Genomic DNA, 20,739 nt, shown 5'->3' on the forward strand with positions numbered 1-20,739 from the left:
TCCACGCGTCGTCTCCAATCTCCTCTCAAGGGTTTAATCTCTTCCTCTCGCTCCTTTATTTATCTCTTCGAGCCGCTTCGTGGAAAAAATATATCCCCAAATCTTCCCCCTTTCGTCGGCGACCGATCGCCCAAGAAGAAGGCGGCGACGAGAAGAATAATCGATCAAATCGATTCTTCTATATTTCAGGTCGTTCTTCGATCTCTTCTTGTTTATTTTCTCCCGATTCTTGCGAAACTCTAAAGATCGAGGTGTTTTTTTTACCCGATTTGGACTTGATCTGGGGTTTTCCAGGGTTGGGAGACTGAAATGGCGGAGAACTTGGGGCGAGATTGAGGAGATAATGGTCGGAATCCGAGGCCGGCTTCGCGATTGCATGGGTGAAGAATGCCAGAGCTGCGGAGCGGGGCGCGTCGAGGAGGCCGTGCTCCACCACCGGCCGCGGCGGTAGATCGCCCGGCGCGGAAGCCGAGGACCCGGGCGGCGAAGAAGCCGGCCGGGGCGGCGGCGGCTGCTACCGGGGTCAGGCGGCGGGTGAGGACCCGGGCAGAGGCTCGGCGGCCGGCCGCAAAGGGGCGGCCGAGGGCGAGGTCGGCGAAGAGGTTGGTTTTGGTGGACGAGGAGGACGGGAAGGGGGAAGGGGAGGTGAGAGTGTCCGATCAGTCGAAGGAGGTAGTGGTTGTCGAAGAGGAGGAAAAAAGAGGAGGCCGAGGGAAGCGGGTAGAGGAAGGGGTAAAGGAGGAGGTACGGGGGAAGGGGATGATGGGGGACGATAGCGGTGGATTGAGTGCCAATCGGGTTGCAGCGCAGGAAGAGGAAGGGAGCACTGCTCCTTTTCCGGAAAGGGTATATGCCTCCTATTTTCTTTATAGATCTATCTTTAAAAAACCAGAAATTTCTTCTTGTTAAAAATCATTATTGTTTATGATGTTTTAGTTCTTGTTATATAATTCGTAGGGTCTGTTGTTAATCTTCTGAAATCTTATCGGCAAAGTCTGAATTCTCACCGTAGATGCTTACATATGCAAGGAATCTGTTTCAAGCCTAAATTTTTGTCCGCAGAATTATTCTTCCAATTGCACAGCTTTCAATGCTTGTTACAAATTTTGAGTTTTAATTTATTCATTTCCCTGCATCCCCTTTCTCTCTAAATTTGAAGAGTAACATGAACTTGTTTTCCCCGTCTCGGGTGCATAATTTCTAGGTTTTTATCTTCCTCTTCAAGCGTAATGCATCCCGTTTTGTTATACTGCTGGTCCCAGGTCTTTTTCTTTGGTTTCTTTAAATGCATAATCTGATACACGCATGTTAAACATAAACATAATTAAACATAAGATCTTCTTGTCAATGTAGGATCAACTATATTGACCATACTCTGCTTTGGAATCTGGCTAATGTCATCGCAAGATGAAGAGTTAATCTGCTTCTTATACGCCTTGTTCACGGGGCATTTCAAGCCAACTCTAGAATATATTCATATCGTCTAATTTAACAATTTAACATCATTAATCCTCTGTAGGTACCTATTCCGACCTTTCTCTATTATACAAATTTATAATGTTAGACCTTTTATGTGCATTCATCTAATTGCTTATGTTCATAAGCCCCAATGATTTCCTGAAATCTAAGAAATGCAAGCATGTTCAAAGTCAACTTATTATCTAGTTGTTGTTGTTGAATTATCAATATTTGTATAGTTCTTGCATGCTATAAATCATGCTCCTGTATTTTTTTAATATAAACAATAGTTCTCCTGATATGAGCTATGTGTCTGTAATTCTTTCTTTTTTTGTTGTTGGATCTTATTGTTGGGTTTTGGGTCCATGTGGTTTATTCTTCTTTCTCGTCATAGTTGTTTTTGAATATTTACCTGTTGATTCATTGCTTAGATATTTTACTCTCACTATTTCTTATACCGCCTTCCCTGAGTCATGGTTTATCTAAGTGCTATTTGTATGTGAGAGTGAGGGTTAATCTTTAGTCAAATTTGTTTCTCAGGTCCAGGTAGGAGGGTCTCCTCTTTATAAGATTGAGAGGAAGTTGGGCAAAGGTGGGTTTGGTCAGGTTTTTGTCGGTCGCCGTGTTTCTGTTTCTGGAGGAGGCAGTGAACGTACAACAGGTGCTGGTGCATTAGAGGTATTTTTTTAATAATTATTTTCTTATCTGTTTGTTTATTTTCTGCAGGGTAGATGGTAAGTTTTAGATTTAAAGAATTATGTAAAGATTTGTTTCTTTAAATAGTGTTTTCTTAAAAGGTTTGCTTCTTACTGTTGCTTAATTTTTTCAGCAGGTGGCTATAAAATTTGAGCACAGAAGCAGCAAAGGCTGTAACTATGGTCCTCCATATGAATGGCAAGTTTACAGGTCTGTCTGGCTCTTATCTTTGCAGAAGTCATCTCATGATTCTTTCTATCCACTGATACCACTGAACTGCTGTTGTTCGATTTTGGACAGTGCTCTTGGGGGCAGCCACGGTGTACCTAAGGTGCATTATAAAGGGCGGCAGGGAGACTACTATGTGATGGTATTATCTAATATGGTTGTTCTTATGACATTTTTTTTTGGCTGCTCTGCATCATCAGATAGTGTTTTTTCCATTTCACATCATTTTTTAGCAAGTAACTTTTCTAAAAGCTTTTCTACTTCTTATCTGCTTTCCCTTTGTCTTTTCACTTACAGATTATGGATATGTTGGGCCCTAGTTTATGGGATGCATGGAATTCATCAGGTCAAGCGTGAGTATCTTGCTGGCATAGTTCTCTTATCATCTTGAAGTATTTAAGTGTTGTATAGTTAAGGTATTGCAATGTGAGTGGATGATGCATGGTGATGCTGTAGGACAAGGATTTTTAGCATCTTATTAATATATTATTGTTGCTTCATCTATTTCTTTTTGTACATTGTCAAAGATGTATCTTTTACTGGGGTCAATTTTGGCAATGGTCTTATATTTGGTATGAGCTTGACCAGTGTAATTGATGCTTGTGGTGAAAGTAGTTTGAAACTCATGTATGTTCTTTTTGTAGTTGCTAGGAGATGTATGTTAGGGCAGTTGTTTCCAATCTGGCAATCATGGATTCTCTCCCTCTTTTGATTAGTTAAATTGGAAAAAAATAGTCAGTTGTGATTCAAGTCCTTGTTGCTTATTTCTGTGGATTGTACCACAATTCCATTATTTTTGCATCATCCAGGACCTCTTGCACAAAACTCAAATACGCCAATCTTTGTTGTGATATGAGTGGGATCCTTCGTTCCTTTTTTTGGGTCTCATGCATCAAAGTGGAAGCAATCCCCTACTAAATTTAGCAGTGTCTTTGTTGCAGATTTGACACTCTTCTAAACTTTGAAATACAGTGCATGCCAATCTATATTTATTTTTCATGTATATACTTTCCATAGTGCTGACTTCCACCTGCCCTGCATGTTCAATTTTATTGCCACTATATTTGGTTCTGTGTCTGTAGAAGTGAAGTGAATTTCTTTCATACTGTTTTAGTCAAATAAACTTACTTCTACAACTACTAAAATCTGGCTTATGGTGCATGTTTGAGCGGCACTCTCGTTATCGAAAGATGGGCTACTCAACTTCCTTTTTGCTTTACCTCTTCTGTTTATGCAGACATTCCTGATATGTTTTAGTAAGTGTGAACTTACATTCACGCATGCATATTTGGTTGGTTAGCAAACAATGATTATATTAGGTTGGTTCTTTGTAATGGTTGATGGGTAAGAATGCCATAGCTTTTGTGAAGGACCTAACAGCTTATCATTTTTGTGCCTTATGGTTGTTTCTGTAATGTTTCAGGATGTCATCTGAAATGGTAGCTTGTATTGCTGCTGAGTCCATATCAATTCTTGAGAAGATGCATTCTAAAGGGTGAGCTTGCACTTACATGGATGTTTTTATATTGAGATGATCACATCTTTGCTTGACTGCAATATGTGGATGGTGTATTGACAGCTATTTGATAGAAATCTGCCTTCTATTCAGTTCTGTTCTGATAAATTTTATGCTGTACCTGTTATTAGATATGTACATGGAGATGTAAAGCCCGAGAATTTTCTACTTGGCCAGCCGTCAACACCTCAAGAGAAGAAGTTGTATCTTGTTGACCTTGGATTAGGTTAGTAGAATTTTATTGAATAGATGGCAATCTTTCGTTTTTTGTGCTCCAATTCATATCAATGCCTTCTATTATCTTAATCATGCTTTCTATGTTCCTGTAATTGTTTTTTCATTACCTGTTAGTTAATCTCCTTAGATGACTATTCCTGACTTTTTCAACTTTTTCTTAATGCCTTTTTCTCTTGTCCATGTTCCCTTTAACTGATTTTACATGAATTACTTTATAGCGACAAGATGGAAAGACTCTGCTAGCGGACAGCATGTTGAGTATGATCAGCGCCCAGATGTGTTCAGGTATGCAATTTCTTTCTTATGTGATAATGTCAATCAGAAATAATCTTCCCTCCCTGGATATATTATAGTTTGAAGTTTCATTCCTCAAACTGAGATTTAATTCTTGTAGAGGAACCGTCCGATATGCGAGCGTGCATGCACACTTAGGAAGAACTGCAAGTAGGAGAGACGATCTGGAGTCTCTTGCATACACACTTATTTTTCTACACCGTGGGAGGTTACCATGGCAGGGATACCAGGTAATTGAATTCTATCTACTGAAGAATTGTTAGAGCACTTGCTATTGCATTCTCAAAATAACCTGTTCATTTCTTTGAATTCATTATGTGCTTACTTGTATGTTATTATCACAGGGTGATAACAAGTCATTTTTAGTTTGCAAGAAAAAGATGGCGACATCTCCTGAGATGCTCTGTTGCTTCTGTCCAGCACCTTTTAAGCAGTTTCTTGAGATTGTAGTGAACATGAAGTTTGATGAGGAGCCAAACTACTCTAAATTAATATCACTGTTTGATGGGTTAATCGGACCAAATCCAGCAATCAGGCCCATAAATACTGATGGTGCTCAGAAGGTGATACATGGCTCTGTGCGAATATATCTTGATATTCTTTTATATATTGAAGTTGAAATCCCTTATGGTATCTAACATAATCAATCATGCAATCATGCTAAGATTATCTATCAGGTTGGCCAAAAGCGGGGCCGACTGACTCTTGATGAAGAAGATGAAGCTCATTTAAAGAAGAAGATCCGTTTAGGAGTTCCTGCCACCCAGTGGATTTCAGTATATAATGCCAGGCTTCCTATGAAACAGAGGTACATCTTTCTTGCTTTTCAACTTAGTTTGCTGGTGATTTGAGACCTAAAGAGATCTGTCATTGTATCTTGACTTGTTTCATCTATATCTACAAGAGCTGTATATAAATATATAGAACATGGATTGTTTAGGGCCTGTTTGGCACCATTGCCATTTCTGTTTTTGTTTCTCTACAAATTAGTGAAATTCTTCTTGGAGCTTGATGTGGACGACAGCGTTCCTGCACTATTTCCACTGTTCCTTAGTTTTTTATTTCATGCATTTCTCAAAGCAATAAAGTTTTGCTTCCGAACCCTCCAAAATTGTTTACAAAACAATTTGAAAACACGAAAGCGATTCAGCATATGGGTGTTGGTACAGTACATTCTCTTCTTTGGTTTCTAAAAACAAAAAAAGAAAATGAAGGCAATGCCAAACAAGCCCCTATTATTTTTTTTAAATTTTTTTCCCTATCCTTAACTTTTATGTGCTAGTATGGACAATTTGGTTAGTAGTATGCACCAATATCTATTTGAAATGGCTAGCTAATCATTAAGCATTTGTTTGGCTAGAAAAGATTGTTAGCCGTCTTTTAAAATACAACCAATATTGATAATTTCCTAGTTTGATGGTAGTAGATTAGTTACAAGTTGTATTGCAATTTTCGATTATGTTACATTTTGAGTCCTCCACTATAATCTACCAAATCAAATTAAATTTGAAGAGGGTATTTCACCAAAATATCAAAGTAAAACCCCAAAACATCAGAATGTGATTAATGTTATTTCTTTCCAAAAAAAAAAGTACACAGAACAGACAAGGAAAAAAATTCATTTGGAAAAGAATGGGTAAGCTGATTAAAGATTTTTGGATATGAAGTTAGAAAATATATACACAACTTGTAGGAATTAAAAAAAGGAGATGGAATTTAGAAGAGAAAGTAGTTTTTATGGAAATGATATGAATTAGGTTCTGGAGTAATGAATGATATAAATTATCAGGGATCAATTTAAATTCCAGATTTTAAATAAAGGAGACATAAGAAAGTAATTTAAGGTTGAAATTGTAAGGCTGACAGGAGTTAGTCTACCATAGTCAAACAAGTCCTAAAGAAGAAATCATTCTAAGTAAAGTTGATGATGTGAGTGTAACAAAAGTTAGTCTGCCATAATCATAACTAACGGGTCTTGAGTGAAGTGTTGGAGCTGGTTTTGTTCCTCCTAATTTATTTGATCTTGTTAAATGCATGATACTAGATCAACTAGATCTTTCTGGACTCTTTATGATGGTCTTCATACGACTTTCTTGTGGTCTTTCTTCTATCCTGTGTCTCCTCTTTTTGCAGTCCCAGTCCCACAGTGCAAGTTCTTCTGGTTCATAACCATTTTACTCTACCATTTCTCTGTATATTTTGGTATCTCAGACGTTCACTTGGACCACTTCAATATCTCATTTGCAACACTCATTTTACAATTTCATTTAGTTTCTTCACAGGAGTTCACTATAATTGGAAAAGAAACTGTAGGTTTTTAATCAGTTCTTCATAATTTTTCACAAACAAATGCTTATCAACCTCAATTCTCCATAATTTTTGCAAAAGAATGCTTTCAAACTGCTATCCAGTGAGTATTTTTTTTTTTTTCTCTCTGAAAAAGAGAGTTCTTTTAAAGCGAGTTCCCACTGTTATCTGATTACATTTTATTGTTTTAACTCTGGCTAAAGTTGAGCGAGGAAAATGACCCAGCCTATTCTTCTATTTTTCAAACATCAACTCATTATTTTTCATGGCTTTTTGTTGCAAAATAAGTTGATGTGGATTTTAAGTTGTGCTAAACTAAAATATGCACCTCAATCTGGCTTCACCACTTGCATACTTGCATTAGGTATCATTATAATGTGGCTGATTCACGGTTGGCGCAACATGTGGAGAGAGGAAATGAAGATGGTCTGCTTATAAGCTGTGTTGCATCATGCTCCAATTTGTGGGCGCTCATTATGGATGCAGGAACTGGTTTCACATCTCAGGTTTATGAATTGTCCCCTTTGTTCCTTCACAAGGTATGGAGTCACATTATGGAATTTAGCTTTTTAGTAACTTCTGAGTTTCCATTGCCATTATTTGCTTAGACCCTCTTCTGCAGGAATGGATTATGGAACAGTGGGAGAAAAACTACTATATCAGCTCTATAGCTGGTGCTAACAATGGAAGTTCTCTTGTAGTGATGTCTAAAGGTTAGTCTCTTTCGTTTTGGGGTTTGTGATCATTTGTCTGACTTTCTCATTGACATCGCCGAACATTGATCAATGCAAAACCATTGTGGGATAAGTTGAAAATGATTTTTAGAAAGCAATGTATGGGGTCAATTTTGACTAATAATTGTAAGCAAATTCGAATCAACTGTTATAGTGCAATCCATTTGTAACTCTTTGTGAATGTGGCCATGTGCAAGCTTTACTTAGTTTTACATTGTCAAAATGGTCTTCAGAGTGAAAAAGATAGGTCTGTAAATTTAGAACAACCAAACTCTGGGAAGGATTTACCCCTATGACTATTTTGAGACTCAAAATATAACATTAAGGATGGAGTCATAAAATTGAATATGGAAACATCCAAACACAGCCTAAATGACTAGTTGCATCCTATTTATTTGAGACAATTTTCGTCCCGGTATTCCAAGATGACCTAAAATGTCAAGATCATTGGTTCATGACTTTTGTCCATATAAATTTTGGATAAGAACTATGAAGGAGATATTCTCCATTTGAACAGTTCTGATTTCTGAACTGCTGGCGATGGTTACTGCTGTGCCTTGTGGGATGACATATTTATTGGGGTCTTAGCATATCGAATAGATTGGCTCCTTTCTGGTGTAATTTATAACATCCATGACTGCAACTAACACTAGTTTAACATTCTGTAAGACACAAAAAAAAGAGAAAAATTTCCAACCAGATGAGGTTCATCGTCTTTCATGAACTGGAGCTTGTCCATACCCCTCCACCTAGCAATTAGAGGTTCTGGGTTCGAATCTTGGGTCGTGTATCCCAAGCAATTGGGACGTACAGTAAGTATAGTGCAGGTGGATTTTCCACCCCTTCTCTTTCTCTCTCTCTCTCTCTCTCAGAAAAAAAAAGGAAAGGAGAAGGAAAAAGTAATGTTCTTTCATATTGTTGTGTTCATGTTGCAGTTTATCTTTCTAGTTTTTCTGTATCAGCCAGATATATTGAATTCTCCCCATATATTTCCTTTTCAATTTATATCAGATCTCTAATTGAATCTGCAATCAAACTCTTTCAGGCACTCCGTATACACAACAATCTTACAAGGTTAGTGAATCTTTCCCCTTCAAATGGATAAACAAAAAGTGGAAAGAAGGATTTCATGTCACATCGATGGCAACTTCTGGAAGCCGATGGGGAATTGTCATGTCCCGAAATGCTGGCTTTAGTGATCAGGTTTGGTGGCATTACTCCTACACGTAAAATTACTTGTGGTGAATAATAATCTTCTTGTCTTAATGTTGGCCTAACCATGAAGCATTGCATTCAACTTTTACCGTTCATGTTAGCTTATGCTTTACAAGACTTTGCAGGGGGAAAAAATTACCAATTTTCACTATTGCAAAGAAGGGAAAAAGATTACCAATTTTCAGTATTGCAAAAAAGGGTCAACATTTTTGCAGGAATAATCTGCTTACCACTTGGGACCATTATTGGCGTGCCTTGAAGAGTACTGCCTAAATGCTTAAAGTTGACATGCTATTGTTATGAGGGCAGGGGCATAATGGTCCACTAGAGTCCAAATGGACCATGTCCACAAAAACGAGATAATTGTTGCTTTTTCTGCAAAAATTAAGAAAATTCCGGAGCATTTTCACAAAATTCTCCATCTTTTATAAAGATATACGAGAACGACTACTGCTTCTTTCGTAATTATCCTTTGATATAAGATGTTTAAATGCCCTGGTCCAATTCAGCTAGATATTCTTTTTCTCTGATTGAATGGAAAAACTTATCTAATTTTTGCTGCTGCCCTTATGGTGCCCATCATGTGTCTGGATTTTTGAGATACAATTCAGATAAGCTTATGCTTTGTGGTTATCCTCCAGCACATGCTTGAAACCTTGACTTTCCATTGTATTGGCTCTTTCGTGGTGCTATCTTTAGCTTTCAGATGTAACAGAATCCTTCATGCTTCTTGACCCCTCTCTTTTCCCCAGGTTGTTGAATTAGACTTTCTCTATCCCAGCGAGGGAATCCACAGGCGTTGGGATAATGGGTATCGCATCACTTCAATGGCTGCCACTTGGGATCAGGCTGCCCTTATTCTAAGCGTGCCCAAGCGAAGGCCTGGAGATGAGACTCAGGAGACCCTTCGAACCTCGGCATTCCCAAGTGCTCATGTCAAGGTAAAGTGTGATTACATCATTTTTACATGAATAAATTTGCGACATCCACCAGGAAGTTGGATTAATGGCGATTTGATACTTCAATCTCAATTAATGTAAAGACAAATGACGAGAAAATAGTAACATCAATCATAGTATCTGCATCATTTGCTAGATGGTTACGTGCTGGTCTAGTGCAATTGAATGGCTGTTTTTAGTTATTATTTTTTTAGTTTGGATGAAGTAACAAGTATCTTGACTGCTTTATCCATACATTCTTCGGCTAATTTTCTTTATGAGTTTTAATTTAAATTTCATTTTATTGTTTGTATTGGCAGGATAAATGGGCCAAGAATCTTTATCTTGCTGCTGTGTGCTATGGACGCACTGTATCGTGACATTTATGCCAACCTTCATTTCAGAACTAGAGAAACCAAGCCATGCAGCCTTATTTTATTTAGTGCTCTCTTTTTGATTGTAGATTTTTCATCCAGCGAAATTAACTGCGGAGGACTGAGATTCCGTTGTATGATGTATGTTTTATATATACCATGAAAGGGCCTAACTCTGAAGGCCCGTTGCATGTAAGAAACAAACTCTGCACTGAAACACCATTCAAACAGGTAAAAAGGGGCATGCTATCCATGGTTGGCAAAGGTCATTTGAGAGTCTGAATTATTGAACAAAATGTCAATTACTGCAGCCCACGCATGGGACGTTTAACATAGCCCATGGGAATTGAGATGCGGACCAATTCTCTGGCCGAGTCTAAAGAGCCACGCTTTTGTGTTTCATGCCGTCTAAGAGAGAAGAAATGTCGATCATCTTGTGTTTATCTTAGCTTAGATGTCCTTGATGTCACTTTGCAGCAGGATTATATAAGGGGTAGATCGTTCGAGCGATTGGATGATGGTAATTTGTCAAGGCTCGTGATGGAGAGGCTCATTCTCATATGTGCTAAACTGATTCAACAAGACAAATAAATAAATAAGTAGAGCTGATCATGGGCTGGCCTTCGGCTTAACTTTTTTGCGGTTTTAATGGGTTTTGGGCTGTGTCCAAGTCTGGCTTATGATCAGCTGTGGACATAATGATGAAAAGATGTGATTCCGTTGGATGGTTGTGGTCCCTCGTTTAGCGGACCGTGCGGAACGAACATGCTTCAAGCCAGGAGAAGTTGTGGCTCTTACGGCTGGCATGGGAAGTTTGTCCTTCGTTTCCAGCAACTCTTTACGGCCTGCTTGGGAAATACTTCGAGATTGGCTAGAAGCAGCGTACCTCTGGGTGTCGTGTACGATTTTGTTGAACTTTGTTTCTGTTTTTGAGAACGGGAGGGGGAGAAATCTCCGGTATGCAGCTGAACTCGTTTTTGTTGGTTCATGGAAAAGTTGTATATTGATGTCGGTTCCCAATTACTACTTCAATAGGCACAAAGCTGCATTTAGATTTCAGTATGTAAGGGGAGGGATTAAGCAGATGGATGGGAGGAATGCAAGTTAAACAGTTGTAGCATGGATTCGTGAACCTTTTGATCTACCTGACAAAACCCAGCTAACATTTGGCTTTTTGATTTTACCTAGTAAAGCCCTCTGGACCAGCCAACTTTTTAAAGCCCCGAGTTGGGCAGTCAAAAACTTTATTATGGAACCAGTTTTTCTTACTAGATGTTGAAGGACATGCAATTGGCTTCTCGGGCACAGAAACTGGACTCCAGACTCTTACGAGCTTGCTATTAAATTGGCTTTCACACGAAATCATCGTTTTGCTTTCAGCAGCAGTTAATTTATCTTGGCTCCTTCTACTGTTATCGTTATCTACAATGCGACATGATGTGTTTGATTTCTTAAACTCTATATTTCCATCTCAAGATACCACTAGGACGAACTAACATTTGTTTCTGCTTCATTATTGAATTTTTTTGTATGGCATTTTTATGTTCTGTGTTACTTTGAACTCGAAGTTCTGGCAACCAAATGGGTGAATAAATTCTTAAAGCATCGAGAATTTGTGATTACGTTGGGGGAGTTTCTGCTGAGACATTTCCACTAGTTAAAGTGGATGCTCATCAGAAGTTGAATGATTAGGAATTTATGTAGAACATGGATGAATTCTAATCCGATACATGTGAAATCAAAAAAGCTGTTGGACTTTCCGAGAGCTTCTTCAGATGTTACAGTACGTTTCTTCTATCACTTTTAGGGGTTTTTGCATGATGCATGCTGGCTTTCACCATTTCTCTTTGCTTCATTACTTTTGGGTGGAATCTTAGATAGTAACAATCTTATATATCTCTCATATTGGTCTACTTTAGAATCATTCTTTGCACTTACAAAAATTTTCAGCATTTCTTGAAATATGAGAACCAACTCATCTCTCATTCTCAACAAGAAGTGAGCTCAAAAAATCAAAAAAAGGTTCTATTCTGTCCTTGAGGATGCACCGATCAGTAGTCTTGAGGTTTTTTGCTTGTCATCTCGAGCCAAGTTAGGAGCCTAACTCACAATTCTCCCCCATTCCTCTCCCACACACTCTCCGCTAAAAGCACAATTAACAATTTTATTGGAAATTTTCATCTACTTACCCATGTCCGGCATGAAGATGCATATGAGAGAAAAGAACGATGGTTATGACTCTCATCTGATCAATTATTTTTCTTCATTATTCAACCATCTAGCTCGTAGTTACATGCATTCTCATTTTTCGCTGTTATATAATCTCTGGTTTCCTTCATGGAGTAGCAAAACGTGAACCAATATGTTGGTGTTCTCCTATAAAATCATGAAGGGTGGAGACACATCTATTTTTTTTCATTAACTTCTATGTATAAGATCATTACTCCTATTGATTCGATAGAATACATTACATAAATATAGTCTACAACACTGAACAGTTATATATTTTTCTCTTCTCCTTTTCTTATCCTAGATTTTATTTCTATTTTTCTTAATTGATTTGATGAGACTGCTGTCAACTTAAAAAAAAAAAATCTGCAGCATAGTAAAATTCTTGAGATGGTATAGATCTTGAGAAATCTTTTATTTAACTAATACAAGAGACACATATTAGTATTTACACTTCCCCGGGGTTGTGAACCTTGAACAAAAGTCGGGGATTGAAATACCGACATCAGTTCTAATAATAACTGAACCGCGCGATGTAGGGCCGCGGAACAACCAAAGCCGTCATCCAAACCGACCGCTCCATGATCGCGATACCCTTACAAGGTTGCACGGCATTTAGTTCCTAATGATGACCCCTCCTCGCCGTGAGCCCGTGAAGCATCATAAGTAACGTATGATTGCGGAACAATCGAACCCATCTTTCCGGATGTAAGTAGACTACCAAACCAACTCGACTTCCCGATCGCAACCCCAACAAGAGACGGGACGAGGACTACGGAGACCAAGAGATCTCTTCGATCGTGAGAGCTCCGTGCTCGGCGGCCATGGCGACGGTCCTCTCCTCGTTCCGCTACGCCGACAGCCTCGTGGTCGTGGGGATCTCCGTCTGCACCGCCTTCCTCTGCGAGGGCATCTCCTGGCTCCTCATCTACCGCACCTCCACCTACAAATCCCTCCGCTCCTCCATCGACAAGGCCTCCAAGAAGCTCGAATCTATGAAGTCCACCTCCTCCTCCTCCTCCTCGTCCGCCGGTGGCGCCGTCGGGGCCCCCGCCGCCTCCTCCAAGAAGCCCTCCTCCCGGGCAAAGAAGATGGACCGGGTTGAGACCAGCCTCAAGGAGTCCACCCGCGACCTCTCTCTCTCCAAGTTCAAGTCCGGTGCCGTCGTCGCCGCCGTCCTCTTCGTTGTTTTCGGCCTCCTCAACTCTCTGTTCGAGGGACGGGCCGTGGCGAAGCTCCCCTTCTCGCCGATCCCGTTGGTGCTAAAGATGAGTCACCGGGGGCTTCCGGGGACCGATCCCACTGACTGTTCCATGGTGTTTCTTTACTTCCTTTGCTCCATTAGTATCCGGACCAATCTCCAGAAGTTCTTGGGGTTCTCGCCCCCGAGAGGGGCCGCCGGAGCAGGGCTCTTTCCCATGCCTGATCCCAAGACCAGCTGATCATAGGAAATATGATGATTTCGGTTCATGGTATGACGACTAACCCTGTCTCAAATTTAGGGTTTTTTATTAATAAATAAGAGATGTTCTTTTGTTTGATTATCTGACTTTCTGGTGGTTAGGGCTTTCTTTTATCGTTTCGAGTGAGTTGTTTTATCGAGCCACTATGCATTAGATTAGCTTTCGCTTTTGGAGGAAGCTTGTGCGCTTACTAATCCCCTTGCTTCAGTCCATAACCAGTCAAAACATTCTGTTGGCCAATCTAATCCAAGTAAAATATCACCTTGATGAGGAATTTAGAGTTCTTTTTCGTGGGGTGGGGGTGGGGATTCATATTTGTTTACCTTTTCATCTTGGGGCCTCTCTTGCGCAAGAAAGATTTTATAGGGTTGCTTCCATGGATAGCATATTCTGAAGAACTCAAAGTTGGCTTCTTGGTATGATTCATTGTTGTTTGTCGGTGATCTTGGACGACCATATTCTCTTCTAGTTGTTTGCTGAAATCCTCTTTCACCAAGTATGGTACTATAAGTCATGATGGGACATAAGTTGATAGTTGATGGAAAGACCTTCGAAGATTTGACTTGTGTGGCATTATGGATGACAAACTTTGGAGATCTATTTATCTATGATAACTATATTGCTTTTGGTTATGCATTATGAACACGTTATTGATCTAGTCACTTGATCTGGATAAATGACCACAGGATTTGGTAATTATGAAGGGAATGTGCATAGGCATGAAAAATTGAGAGGGATTATAATGGTCATTAAAGCATCTAATTGTAGCTTGTCTATTTCTGCATGAAGAGATGATCTTAAGGCCTTGTTGTGATCATTGGACAGTTTTTCCATGAAATAAATCCATATATGGCCTAAAAAAGAGATTTTGAGGAGAAGTACTGCAATGGGGGGAGAGAGTTTTACGAATATAGAGAAGTTTGATCCCTATGAGCTAGTATAATGTAAATGGCTTTCCAAACAGAGGGAAGTATCCTATGTTTTGTGGGATTGCTTGATCCAGGGACTTCCCGAATTAACTAAGATTCTTCTCTTCTCGTCAGTGTGAGACAGTATCCTCACCTTCTGTAATATAAGAGGCTATTCTAGGGGTAATTTATCCAGGCTTCCAAACAGGCCCTAACTTAATAATAAGTGTTGTAAGTATCTGTTGCACTATGCTGGTGCTAAATTTTTGAGGCTTGGCTCTTTTTACCTATATATGAAGGCAGAAAAGCTTTGGTATTGCCTTTTATGTTTAAGACTGATGTTAAACTGAGAAATAATCATTGAAATAGGAAGATCAGAAATGTTTTATAATGCCAAATATTGTAGAGTACTACTTTTAAGTCCTACAATTATTCAAGAGTGTAAGATGAACCATGCAACTTTCTGGTTTTTGAGCATCGAGTTGTAGCCAAATATAGTGGCACGACAGACAAACAAATATTGCGTAGAGAGTATCATGGTTATATGTCACTAAACTTCACCCTAAAGTTATACACCATTTATTATTATTTGAAAAACTTCATTGATTTATGTTCTTTGTCATTAGAGTCTGCTATAAATATTTTTCTGGTCTTGTATTATACTCTCTCTCTCTCTCTCTTGTTTTGAGATCAGGAGGGGCCAATCTCCATCTTTCTGCCTTATATCCATGGCACCCCTGAGGGCTGACTCTAACTAGAAACAAACCCACAACCCCGTTCTTAAGTGGCAAGGGTGATACCATCGGTGTTTATACTTGTTTATTATGATGATCTTTTTTCTCACATAAAACATAACAAGGTTAAATGCCAAACTCACCCAATGAAACAGAAAATAAAATAACAAAAATCAAATGCCCACTTAGAGGGAGAGGATTTCTACTCATATAAACCATGTATACATATTACATATATTTGTGTATATTAAGAGAGAAGTGGACCTACATTCTTAGAAGGATAGAATATCTACTCATATTAACTATTGGAAGGTCAGATATGTAGTTGGATAGTATGGACATAGAAATCTTGGCTACATTAGAGAGGAGACAAAAAGGCAAAGCCTTTGGTTGTGCACTTCTCCTTCTCCCAGTCTCCCTCTTTTGATCTTGCTACTCGTGATCCCTCTCTCTATGCTTGCATTTTCATCCTCCATGCATGCCGTCTTCCTATCTTTGCTATCCCATCCATAATTAGCATTGTTTTGACTTACCCGCCAAGGTCCTCTCTTCCTGTTTTTGCCTTAACCTCCCTCACATGATATCTCCACTTCCATAGGCCTAGGACTCCCTCACTATGGTTGTTGCTTCATTGCACAGTGATCCTTGAGATTTGAGGTTGTTAATGGCCATGGTGGTGCTTGTGGTTGACACCAAGATTACAAGGGATTTTTGGTTTAGTAGGGGTGATGGAGAATAAAGGTGCTGGAGGAGATAGGGGAATTTGGAGAAGAAAGAGAGGGGCGGAGCAGGTGCAGTAGGTGATGGATCAGGATTGGGCTCGATTGGGGGTGGGGTTGCTAGGTGTAAATGGTGTCTCTTGCTCTTTCTCTCTCATCATATTCAAAGTGGATGCTTAGGGGACCATCTGGATTTAAATTTAGTAGCTGGCAAAGTAAGAGGACTGGATATGTTCTCCTTTGAACTGGAGGAAAGCAAACTAATTTATGTTGCCTTGTGCCAAAACAGATGGTGTGGGCATGCAAGTTGATGATTCAAATTGTCCATCTACTTCTACATACCTTAGAATATATGTGAACAAAATTTCAAGTGGTTCGAATAGATCACAGACCCAAATAAACCTTTCTGTCGAATAATGAAAACCGATTTAAAAATTATTTCATACATAGGTTACTCTCCAAAAGATTTAATTGTTTTCATGTGTACTCATCGAGATAGTTGACTCCTGTGTCTTGAATTAAGTATCCATACAGTTGATCTTTATTTATGTGCAAAATGTTTATAACCAAAATTCTATGTCTACAGGGTAGTTGCCTCTGCATGAACTGGTCAAAAATAGACAGTTTTAATGGCTTGATTCAATATTTTTATATTTGATTTATGGTTTAGAAACACCCGAACCAATTTATTTTTAGTTTATACATGCTTTCATGTGTACTCTTCGAGATAGTTGACTTCTGTGTCTTGAATTAAGTATCCATCCAGTTGATCATTATTTACGTGCACAATATTTATAACCAAAATTCTATGTCTACAGGGTTAGTTGCCTCTGCATGAACTGGTCAAAATAGACAGTTTTAATGGCTCGATTCAATTTTTTTAATTTGATTTATGGTTTAGAAACACCCGAACCAATTGATTTTTAGTTTATACACGCTTTAAAATGCAACAATGTGGATCCCAAACTTTATATATATTATCCTCTATTTTAACATGATAGTGCTATTAGTGTTGTTTATGTTATGTCCATATGGATGAATAACCTCAAAAAGTTTTTGGTTTATAAGTATTTTAGATTTAAGTTATGATCAAGTGTGTGGATCCTCAATTTAAAGCATCATCTTGATTTTTTGCCAATTGGTTCGAGGACTGAATACCATCAGAATGAGTGTACTCTCTCAATAAGCACACACATAGCTCTCTTGGGTTGCGATGTTCGGCAATGGTCATACAGCTTATACAGGGTTCGAATCTTTGGTTTTGTTGTTAGTTGACCACTTCTTTATTTGTCTAGGAGGACTTGGTGAATTTCCTTTTAAGTTGCTAAGGTTGGGGATAATATGTGTATACAGCAAAAAAACATGGGAATGTTAAGAAGAAGAAGTCTTACGGATCCGATGTTAACCATCGAGACCAGTCATCATGAAGAGAAAACAACGGCATGATCTTACCATTGATTCTATGGACTTATTCAATATTTTAATAACATCAGCTGCAGCCTCAGCAATTAGTTTTTGTAAGATAATATTGAATATGAGATAGCAATTCCACTGGATTTGTATAGGTTTCTTTTATGTTTTCCTCAGGATTACGTAAACTTTCCTGGGTGTAATAATTAATGGGGAAGAGGTAAAATACATGATCAATACAGTCAATGTAAAACAAGCTGTTGGGTTTGTTGAGATACAATTTTATTTGATGATGTACATTGCTATATCTGATTAGTTAGTCATATCCAACAGGAAGGAAAAATTAAATTTCAGTTGCTTCCCAATGTAGCATTGGGGGGGGTGGGGGGTGGGGGGGAAGACAAATGAAAGCTTATATTTGTTTTTTTTGGCATTTTAATCTGCTTCTTTTTTTTTAAAAAAAAATGTGCATGCGCGTGATCAATAAATTGAACAAAGAGCAATCCAGAAAATCAATTATATTTGTGCTCTTTGCATGGTTTAGAACTTTGAAGCGAACTAAAAGTAATTAGCTAAATCTCCAATTATTTTTTTACTAGTTTCTTTTCTTTTCCCCCTATGTTATTAAAAGCACCTGAGATTTGCTCATGGCAATCAGTGGACCCTCATGGTCTATTAATCCTTTATCTGCTTCTTCATGTGTCATTTACCTTTTTTCCCTGCTAAAAAAAAAACCTTGAATGTCACAAAAGATGTTTCTTAAGACTGATAGGAAACATCAAGATCAGCATGCCAAAAATATTATATCATATCATATTGTTGAATGAACTATATTGGGGATTTTACTTTTCAGTGTAGCTGCCATTTTCTAGGATATTGCGACCGTCTTTGGATAATAAATAAGCATCTGCTTTTAGAAGCATCAATTTGCAACTAAACTGAAGTGGTTTTTGTTCCCATACTTGGCCAGTTTGCATCTCATTTTGCTGGAAGACTGGATCCAAAAACTCTCATTGGAGGACACAGTGAATTAGTAATTGTTGAATAATACTTATTTATTGTAGTAGTCAAGAATTTTGTTGAAGTATGGCATGGATTTTATGCAAAATGCCTTTTTGCTAATTACATGCATCTACTCAAAACTCAACTTGCATTGAGGCTACTCATCACATGTATCAACCTAGCATATCTGGGGGTCTGAACCATTCTTTTCTTTTTGCTGCTTCTCATTTTTCTTGCAGCAAATAATTCTACTCATAATTTCGTATGTCTGAACCTTGCACATTTGTTAGTCAACAGATTGAAAATTAAATTCTGTTCTGCAAGTGTGTACACATTGTCTTTAACACATATGACTGATGAAGGACTCATACACCAACCACGATAGTCAGGGTGAATTGCATTATATGCTGAGACTATCAGTTACTACTGCCACTACATCAATGCCACTTCTAGCTTTGCATGTTTCTCCATTTCCTTTTTTTCCTTCTCTGTCTTTGTAGTCAAGCCCAGACTGTACAGATCCTGGTAAACACGATCACCAAACTGACAACCTTTTCAAGCTATGCACGATTTTTTCTTTTTCTGTTGTTTCTTTTAATATGCATGCTTGCTTTTTTATATTCATGAAATTTCTACCCAAGTGTCGGCAGGCCCTATGACATAAGAGACAAATGCCATCCCTATGCACAGCCAGAGTAATATCAACCACTGCAATCCTAATAAGTTTCATGATATGGAATTTATTTATTTTTTTCGGAGAGGGGTGGCGGGGGAGGCGGCGGCACGAAATGGACAGCCAGAACCAGGCATGATGGATTTGGTTTAGGGCTATTGTGATGGATTTGGTATTAATTTTCAGACTTTGTGGGCAGTGAATGTAGAGAAACAGTGGGCTGCAACAGGAATTATGCCAATGAAGTTGGAAATCTTTCTAATGGAGAAAAAGAGTTTCATGAGATGGTAGAGAGGTTCAGGAAGTTGACTATATGATAGTGAAAAAAAAGAACTCTCCACATCCTTGACGTTGTAATTGGTCACAACCATGAATGTTTTTATCAAGATGATACAACAGTAAATTTAATACATTCTAGTTCAATTTCTTTTTTTTTTTTTGTTTCAGTATTTTTCCACCAACTGCTAGTATGTATATCATTCATTGGATTTGTCATTGAAACAAGAGTGGGCACTATGATTGATATGAATGATCAGACATCAAGCATATTTCATGATGAAGCTTATAGTTTATGCTTTGGTGAATTGTTTAAAAATCAAGATATATTAGAAGGGTTTCTAAGCTATATACACAATGATGTATAATCTTTGAGGCCAAGGATGTAACGGAGCTTACTGGTTCCTGCATTCTTAGGGCCATTTAAAATGACTACATATGGCTGTTAGCAGACTATTGTTATATAAAAAACAAGCGTTCAGAGTGAACATGTTCCCTCTGCGGTGACTTGCAACAATTTGACTTTTCCTCAATGAATGTATACATGCCTAAGTTTTTTTTACTACTTTACAGTGTTTACTTACTTTCTTCTAATGTCCTTCCATAGTGCTGATCTCTGCTTTGCTTTTTTGTAGTGCAACAATTAATCAACAAGAGGGCATCTTACTGAGGTAGCAGAATGGATCTTTTAGGGATAAGCAGCCAACAAAAATAAGATTTAAATAGGAAGGACAAAGTATTTCAATTTGTTTATTTGAGCAAGCATGGAATTTCTAAGGTTTCAGGTTGTAATGTTTCTCACTTTTAGCGAGAATATTCCTCAACTTTGAATTTCTGATGGAACTTTATGAAGACCCATTTCTAGAAATACAGTACAAAAATCAGTGAGGTGCTGTCAGATTTCTTCAAATAATTTCTTGGTTCTTGTTTCAATGTGGAAAACTTGATGCATGTATTCAAGTACAAGGAGTACTAACTAATCTGTTATTAAACATGAGCAAGGAAATGAAAAGTTCTCCCGCGGGGGGGGGGGGGGGGGGGGGGGGGGTGACAGTGAAATAAGACCGACGATGCACTTATAATTCCTAATTTTTAATGGAATTTGGTGCAAATGCTAGTTCAAGGTTTATTTGTTGGTTTACAGTAAACTTGGAAACACTAAATTACATGGCAAACAGGTCCTGTGTATGGTATATCATTGCAATCCGTAGTATGCTTTTAAAATGTTGTATTGGCTTGGAGGTAAGCATGGGGAGACGTATGGGATAAGAAACCGGATCTATAGTTTATACGGGTCTATAACAGAGGTCATTCTTGTCTGAAATAGT

General features: G+C 38.4%; 1 protein-coding gene and 1 pseudogene across 6 annotated transcripts; both read left to right on the top strand.

The window, feature by feature from the left end:
• The first annotated feature begins 48 nt into the window (after positions 1–48).
• Positions 49–10,266, top strand: LOC103712966 (casein kinase 1-like protein HD16). Of its 4 annotated transcripts, none has more exons than XM_008799693.6 (17): positions 49–189; positions 295–846; positions 1,999–2,136; positions 2,288–2,364; positions 2,455–2,524; positions 2,680–2,735; positions 3,806–3,877; positions 4,030–4,124; positions 4,354–4,420; positions 4,530–4,659; positions 4,774–4,992; positions 5,095–5,237; positions 7,101–7,275; positions 7,359–7,449; positions 8,516–8,673; positions 9,438–9,626; positions 9,944–10,266. In XM_008799693.6, exons 2-17 carry the CDS (start codon positions 388–390, stop codon positions 10,001–10,003), a joined length of 2,199 nt encoding a protein of 732 aa, XP_008797915.4. In that variant the 5' UTR covers positions 49–189; positions 295–387; the 3' UTR covers positions 10,004–10,266. The 4 variants fall into 4 exon arrangements, with proteins under 4 accessions (XP_008797915.4, XP_008797930.4, XP_008797922.4 ...); XM_008799708.6 differs by having other exon boundaries at positions 5,107–5,237; XM_008799700.6 differs by having other exon boundaries at positions 2,291–2,364.
• Positions 10,267–12,926: 2,660 nt separating this feature from the next.
• On the top strand, positions 12,927–20,324 carry LOC103712991 (uncharacterized; annotated as a pseudogene). Of its 2 annotated transcripts, none has more exons than XR_015967552.2 (2): positions 12,927–13,698; positions 19,113–19,225. The product of XR_015967552.2 is annotated as an uncharacterized LOC103712991, transcript variant X2 (transcript). The 2 variants fall into 2 exon arrangements; XR_015967551.2 differs by lacking the exon at positions 19,113–19,225 and adding an exon at positions 20,047–20,324 and having other exon boundaries at positions 12,930–13,698.
• Positions 20,325–20,739: the final 415 nt, after the last annotated feature.

The sequence above is a fragment of the Phoenix dactylifera genome, chromosome 7 (assembly GCF_051530095.1).
Source record: "Phoenix dactylifera cultivar Ajwa chromosome 7, Ajwa_hap1_PhDact_Kaust_v1.1, whole genome shotgun sequence".
NCBI classification, from domain to species: Eukaryota; Viridiplantae; Streptophyta; class Magnoliopsida; order Arecales; family Arecaceae; genus Phoenix; species Phoenix dactylifera.

Coding starts and splice junctions, on each gene's coding strand:
- LOC103712966 (XM_008799693.6), top strand. CDS start 388: ATGCCAGAGCTGCGGAGCGGGGCGCGTCGAGGAGGCCGTGCTCCACCA. Junction 2,736..3,805: donor TGGAATTCATCAGGTCAAGC/GTGAGTATCTTG, acceptor GTAATGTTTCAG/GATGTCATCTGAAATGGTAG. Junction 8,674..9,437: donor ATGCTGGCTTTAGTGATCAG/GTTTGGTGGCAT, acceptor TCTTTTCCCCAG/GTTGTTGAATTAGACTTTCT.